This window comes from Sinocyclocheilus grahami, unplaced genomic scaffold (genome assembly GCF_001515645.1).
Source record: "Sinocyclocheilus grahami isolate Dianchi unplaced genomic scaffold, SAMN03320097.WGS_v1.1 scaffold34.1, whole genome shotgun sequence".
NCBI lineage: Eukaryota > Metazoa > Chordata > Actinopteri > Cypriniformes > Cyprinidae > Sinocyclocheilus > Sinocyclocheilus grahami.
Window position 1 is genome coordinate 885,912 of NW_015505213.1, and position 7,411 is coordinate 893,322.

The window sequence follows — 7,411 nt, forward strand, 5'->3', positions numbered from 1 at the left end:
AAAAAAAAAAACAGATTAGGGAGACACGGAAAAAGACTCAGACAAGCCACGTTACATAAACACAGCCAAACACGATACACGCGAGCATACAAGCAAAACCCCAGCACAGCAAACATGTCATGTACACACACTCACTCTGTGCAAGGGTGTATCCTGAGTTGGTAGCGGGGGAAGCTCCCATGTTGCTGCAGCCAGGAACCCCAGGGCCTGGAGGGTTGAAGTTGAGGAGTGAGGGGAACTGGAAGGGTAGAGAAACAGGCACTAGACCCCCGAGCATCCCGAAACCCAGGGGGAGGGAGGGGGGCACTGAGCCCAAGAGGTTACTTCCTGAAGCTGAAGACACCTGTGGGAAAGAGGGGGCTTGATTAATGCTTAGAAAGTAATGGGGGGGGTGTTGAAAAAACACCTAAATGAAATGTTTGGCATCCGAATACACAATAACAAAACTGAAACTATATTTGCAAGCAATTTTTCGCAAACAACTGACCTTTGGCTAAAGCCTGCCTTAAAAATATTACTGACCAATCCCAATTTAGCAACTGTTTGTCAGACAAGTGTTCACTCATTTCTATTAGTAGGGTCTGTGTTTGGATAGTTGATTAGATTCAATGACTTTATGGGAATTATCCACAAATACAGTGAAATGTTGCTGACAGGTCATTTATAATACTGACACAAGGTACCCAGAGAGAATACAAGAGGTATTTTCCCCAAATCTTTAAAGGTGCAGTAGATGATCTCGGAAAATGCTAACTTTAGCCTGATAGCACTGAAAGCGAACGTCCCAGCCTCCCTGCAATCGCCATCCAAAGCCACGGCCCCTGAACGCATACGCACACCAGAGACAACACTACATCATGTGTCACTCACTGGTGAGAAAACTTTATAGCACAGTTAGTAAAAGTATTACAAGACCAGGAAGGAAGATCAGGTTGTTGATGTTTGTCTGCCATTCTCGCTCTGTCTGCACAGTGTACTGTACGTGAACGCGCTGATGACGTATCGTGTCTGCGCGAACAGGGTGCGCAGAGGTATGCTAATGCATATTTGACAGGCAGGTAAGGAAAGCCAGTTAAAACACTTGGACCGAGCGTTTTGATTTGACGATCGTTTCTTGGTCCTACGCCTTCCACAGAATATATAAATACATTTAGACCACTTAACTTAATGATTGCTATTGGGATGTGAAGAGAATTTCAACCAGCATAACAAAAAATAGTTTCTGAATACAATCACCTTTTGCACCTTTAAATAACATATGATGTACTGTTAAAAATGTTGTGGTCCGTAAGATTGTTTGTTAAAGAAAAAAAATACAGAACACATTGAACTGATCAAAAGTGACATTTTTTGTAAAAAAAATAATTAAATATATATATATATATATATACACATACATACATACCATACACACACACACACACCATTTCAAATAAATGCTGTTCTTTTCCGGATATGTTTTTTTTTTTAAGTTGCACAACTGTTCTAAATAAGAAATGTTGAATATATGAAATATCAACATATTAAATTTTATGAATTCATATGAAATGCCATCAATGAATAAATTGCATTTTAAAATATTTTAAAATACAAAACAGTTATTTTAAATTGTAATTATTTCACCTTATTGGTTTACTGTATTTTTGATCAAATAAAAGCAGCCTTGTTGACCATAAAAACTCACACCAACCTTGGTGATCCCAAACCTCTGAATGTGTCAGCCATAAATGTACTCGAATAAAACATAAGTAAGGCCACCTACATTTGCTTCCAGGTAAATTCATGTTAATACCTTAACCATGTCATTTATGTATTGATTCAGGTCACTGTGATATACTGAAAAAATAGAATATACTGTAGAGCTCACAGTTTGACAGTGAATGTTGTGTGGAAACATTAGCAACAGTTCTGTTTACTTTAAGGTCAGCTGTGAGAAGAGTTTGCACAAAAAAATGTTTTTAAATCAATTATGCAATAATTTGTCAATTTCTTTAAAGAATGGCAGATAAAACATTTTGTAATGTCAAATCAATAATATCGCATCAAATACACTTTAAAAGCACATTACTGAAGAGAAGAAAAAAAGTCACCGTTTAGAGCTTTAAAAAAACCACCTAAAAATAACTTCTAGCCTCTGAGTGGAAAAAAAAGCTCATGGGAATTGGAAAAGCACAGCACAAACAAAGGCAAGGTAATGATTAATGACTAATGATTCTCAGGGAACACACATACTGATCAAATAAGTGACTGACTACTGAAGCCGCTTTACATGTATGCGTTTGCCAGCTGTTTTTATGTAAAGTGCTACCACTCAGAGCTAGCGACTGCAGAAACAGGTTTAGCATGACCAGACATTTGGTTTAAAAGGTTTGGAGTGAATGAGGCTGCTGGACTCACCTGTGACAGATGAGAGGAGACAGGAGGAGAGGGCAGGCTCATGGCTGATGCCCGACTTGTTTTAGACTTGGCACTCTGACTAGTCCCTCCCACTGGCCTCTGCCGCTGGCTGTGATTGGCTGGGACTGCTGAAGGGGAGGGGCTACCGTCCTGACACCCTACAGACAGGGACGTGGCCATCGGGGCGGTGTTGGTGTTGTTGGCGCCACCGGTGGGTGGACTACTGGATTTGTGTCCACCTGCAAAACTGTAACTGGCCTGTCCTGATCCGGATTTGACTCCGGATCCCACGCAGGTTCCTTGTGTGGTAAACGGCGGCCTGAAGGTTGGAATCTTGGGGCTGTATTGGTGCGAGCTGGGGATCATTTGAGGCCTGGGGTGGGTGAGAGAGGGAGATGATGAAGGCGAGGGTGAGGATGAAGAAGGAGGAGTAGGGGCAGGGGGTCGTGGTGTGAGTTTGATAATAGGAGAGCTGCTACTGTGGGAAGACTTGGTGAGCGTGGCCTGCATGGGCGTGATGAAGTTTGATTGGTTGTGTGGCATTGAGGGAGTCTTGGCCTGTGATAGTAGAGTGGAAGGAGAGGAAGTGGTTGGAGGGGGAGACTGCTGAGGACTCTTGGGATTCATCTGAGAGGGATGAGTGTTCATACGAGGCTGCTGGGAAACCACAGTACCGCCACCACCAGTAGTGGATTTGTTAGCACAGTTTTTTGTTTGTCCAACAGGGGGCGGAGTCTGAACCAACTTCACTCCCATTGTCCCAAATGACCTCTGCTGCGGTGGCAAGAGGGGCGAGGCGGTAGGGGGCGGACGGGGTTTTGCAGACTGCGCCGTGTTCATTCCCGAAATGCCAGCTCTGTGAGTGGGCGTTCCCGAGGGTCTCTGCACAGGCCCGCCATCCTTCAGCATTCTGAAGTTCTCGCCTCGCATGGAGGAAGGAGTCGAGGTGAGCGGAGAGGAGAGGGAAGGAGAGGTAGTTAGAGTGCTCATATTCGCCTTTGAGATGCCAGAAGACACCATTTTTGCTGGAAGGGTGGAATGTGACAGAGGTAAGGAGAAGTGGCTGACTCCAGATGAGGATCCGGGGACATAGAGAGAAGAGGCGGCGGGAACGCCATTGTTTGGTGTCAGTCCCTTGGCAGCGTTACTGAGGAGAGCGAGAGCTTGGGAAATGGAGTCTAGAGAGTTAGCGGCCAGATCCTCATCCAGTGAATCCGAGAGGCAGATGGGTTCAGAGGAGGAGGAGGGCGGTCTGCATGCTGGGGCGGGTAATGCAGGTGAGGCAGAGGTAGATCCAACACCTGGAGCAGGTCTCTGTGTCCAGCTGACGTCCTGGAGCAGATGTAACCACAGTCAACAGGAGGACATATAAAACTGATGAATTTGCACCATTTGAATATATGGATGTCATGGTGGAAAACTGCTTCAAATTTCCATACCGTCATTTTGGCAGCTTTTGGGGTTGGAACAATCCTTTTCTTGCCCCTGTTAAAAAAAACAATTCAGCAATCACAATGACATTAAAAGCCATTATTGGAGTAGTTTAAAGACCTGTTTACACCTAGACAAATAATCAGTGCAATAAACGTAATTTGGATGTTAATGCATCTGTTCAGATGGTCAACATTTGCATGGCTTCAATGCAAAATATTGCGAATAAATCTGTCCAACCAATGATTTGCACTTATGGTCATATGATGCCCAGATAAAACTACTACTTGGTGTTCACAAACAGGATTTAGTAGAGGAACAGTTCAGAACCGGCTCTCTTTCTCTCTACTCATGCATTTGGTGTCGTTTGATAAACAATACAGCGAATACAAAAATCTGAACGGCTGTTTGAAAACATGTAAATACAGTTTGACCTCCTTTCTTCTCTCTGATAAGCAGGTGTCAGAATCGGAAAGTTGCACAGTGCTTTGAGTACAGGGCAAAAGCACATTTCTGCTTATCTGTAAGTGCCACCAACAGTCATTTTTGTGCCTTGGTCTGAAGAGACAAATTGCATGCAAAAATTAGGTCAGATTTTTGTTCCAAAAATGTATGTTGATGTGAACAGGCCTTAAACGAGAGAATCTCCACATGATCCCACTGCCCTATATCAAATCTGTACCTTTTTAGACATCGGATTTCCATCACAAAAACAAACCTTCCGTTTTTAACCTACATAATCTACTGTCGAATCTACTTCAAGAACAAAGTGGCCAACACTGGTTGCTCATTCTCTCCAAATCCACTTCTTGACTCCTTAATCCACATGAAGAACATCAAGGAAGAGAAAAATACACCAGGTTTTTGCCATCAACCACACAAACAGAGCAGTGGAATTTGCTTCCTTATTTTCCATGCACTGCCAGAGATCAACTTAATTAAGTTACAGTGGCAGCAACCCTCGAGTCATTATATATTTTGTGTTAAAATGAAAAATGAAGCCTATTTTAGCGGCATAATTTTTGTATTATGACACTATAATTACATAACAATTAAGCACATTTGGTCTCAAACTCAACATTGCCATAGAAAAGCATTGAATGTAGTTCGAGTGACTCCCTATTAGGGACTAACGTTAGGTTATAATGTGCTATGCTCTAGGTAAGGAGACATGAGAGACCACTCACAAAACCTATTAATATTTCAGGATGTCTGCCATCAACTGAAATTAGAAGGACATCTATAGCATGGGGTGCTAGAAATATAAATTCTCAATTAAACTTTAGAAAGGGGAATGTATTACAATTTACAATACGGTTCAAGTAAACTAAAAAAAAAAAATAGCTTAAAAATGTAATAATGGATAATCCCATTACAAATCCTTATTTTTTTTTCTCCACATTATTCAAATTTTTGTAACCAGCGGTGGAGGGGGGGTGGGAAGAAAACAAAAAAGTTTCAAATATTCAGAATATTTGAATTAAACATTTCCTGTATAACATGTAAGTTCATAAATCATCATTAGTATGATCGCTTGCACACTCCGTTGCTAGTCTTTAGACAAATAAGTAGCCAAAACAGCAACTCACCAACGATATATAATTTTAGACCCAGATATATTTGCATTCAAAAAAAAAATAAATAGCTTAAAAATGTAATAATGGATAATCCCATTACAAATCCTTATTTTTTTTTCTCCACATTATTCCAATTTTTTTAACCAGCCGGGGGTGGAGGGGGGTGGGAAGAAAACAAAAAAGTTTCAAATATTCAGAATATTTGAATTAAACATTTCCTGTATAACATGTAAGTTCATAAATCATCATTAGTATGATCGCTTGCACACTCCGTTGCTAGTCTTTAGACAAATAAGTAGCCAAAACAGCAACTCACCAACGATATATAATTTTAGACCCAGATATATTTGCATTCACATTAAAGTCATTTTATGTGCTATATAGAAAATTCACTTTGCATATCACTTTTTTTATGCACATTTGTTAAAAAAATGCTTGTGTTTATCATGGTCCCTTTGTATATGGCCATGTGCAACACCTAGCCTAAAGAGACAACACAGCTTACCCAATCAAACATCTTACTCTTCTCCCCACTATGTATGTTCTATGTGGTAATTGCAAACATTAGTGTAAATATATATGAAGAGGTTGATCTACTCACAGGCCAGTGAGGTGACCATGTACCGCACGACTCTCCTTAAAAAGCATCCTGAAAGAAAAAAAAAAGAATTTTCTAGTTGCATGCTATTCTACTAGAAGAAAGTCACGTTAGCATATAGTCAAGCACACACCTGGTCTGCATCCAGCCTTTGGGCCAGAGTGGCTTGACTTCATTCTCCATGAAGGCTTTGAGATAGTCCTCCACAGACAGAGAGCATTGCTCCAGCTCATAACAGCTCAGCTTCACACGCACCAGGTTACACAACAGAGTCCTGGGAAAAACAACACACATGCACAGATTTCGGGGCCAACCCTTGATTTCTTACACTGATAGTCTATTGGTGGCTCTGCTTCATTATTAATTTTATAAAGTCTAAACCTGAGTTTGTCATCCCATATGAACTTCTTCCTTGGTCCCATCACCCTCTTTCCTGGTTTCTCTTCATCATCCTCCTCTGATCCGTTCTTCTCTCCATCTTCCATCTGCTGCCTGTGACACACATGCACACAGTCAATCTCATATCTATGTCCATACCATTCGTCATTTTCCACAGTCCATTCCGCTAATCTACACAAGCAAATCATGAAAGAAGAAAGAGGCAGGAAGTTGGGAAAGTTTAAGACTTACTTAGCTGCAGCTTTTGCCATGCAGTCCATGTTATATCTGGAGATCTGCTCTGGCATCATGCTGCACACGGCGAGTTTGAGCTTTAACAGGGGCGTGCGCAGGCGGTCATCCTGATTAAAGAGAAAGACAACACGGAGACATTTGAGAGATGAGAGTTGTATCCAGTGTTGGGAAACTGATCTATAGTCTGTCCTACAGTCTTGCTGCTACAAGCTAGCCATAATTTAAAGTAGTTAAACTACAGTCAAGTTAATCTGTTTGAAAATGATTGCACCAAATGATAGCAGCACTACATTAAAGTGGTTGAAAGGGCCAAAGTCTTTTTAAATGATTTTGCATTCAGAATCATTCACCTGGCGCAAAAACTATGGATCTCAGGTGACAGTGTTAAATTTGAACAGATAAATGTATGCTAAACACAAACAACCAGTGCAGGGCTCGCAAAATTTCAAAATCCCTGGTAGCCCTGGTAGGGCAGGTACTCTTCAGATTTTGGTAGCCCGAAAATTTAAAAACTATGGATCTCAGGTGACAGTGTTAAATTTGAACAGATAAATGTATGCTAAACACAAACAACCAGTGCAGGGCTCGCAAAATTTCAAAATCCCTGGTAGCCCTGGTAGGGCAGGTACTCTTCAGATTTTTGTAGCCCGAAAATTAATTTAACTAGCCCAAATAAAAAAAGACCTTTTTAAAAAAATATATACAGTATATATATATATATATATATATATATATATATATATATATATAGAGAGAGAGAGAGAGAGAGAGAAAA

The 7,411-nt window shown here is 41.0% G+C and overlaps 1 protein-coding gene across 5 annotated transcripts in view; it reads right to left on the reverse strand.

The window, feature by feature from the left end:
* ubn2a (ubinuclein 2a) overlaps positions 1 to 7,411 on the reverse strand; it is a 27,917-nt gene that overhangs the window by 5,270 nt on the left and 15,236 nt on the right. For all 5 annotated transcript variants that reach the window (XM_016266820.1, XM_016266818.1, XM_016266819.1 and 2 more), the window contains 7 exons: positions 6,634 to 6,743; positions 6,385 to 6,495; positions 6,137 to 6,277; positions 6,007 to 6,054; positions 3,837 to 3,882; positions 2,398 to 3,729; positions 136 to 343 (listed from right to left, as the gene is read on the reverse strand). In XM_016266820.1, the coding sequence (XP_016122306.1) occupies positions 136 to 343; positions 2,398 to 3,729; positions 3,837 to 3,882; positions 6,007 to 6,054; positions 6,137 to 6,277; positions 6,385 to 6,495; positions 6,634 to 6,743 (1,996 nt within the window). The remainder of the gene's footprint in view (positions 1 to 135; positions 344 to 2,397; positions 3,730 to 3,836; positions 3,883 to 6,006; positions 6,055 to 6,136; positions 6,278 to 6,384; positions 6,496 to 6,633; positions 6,744 to 7,411) is intronic.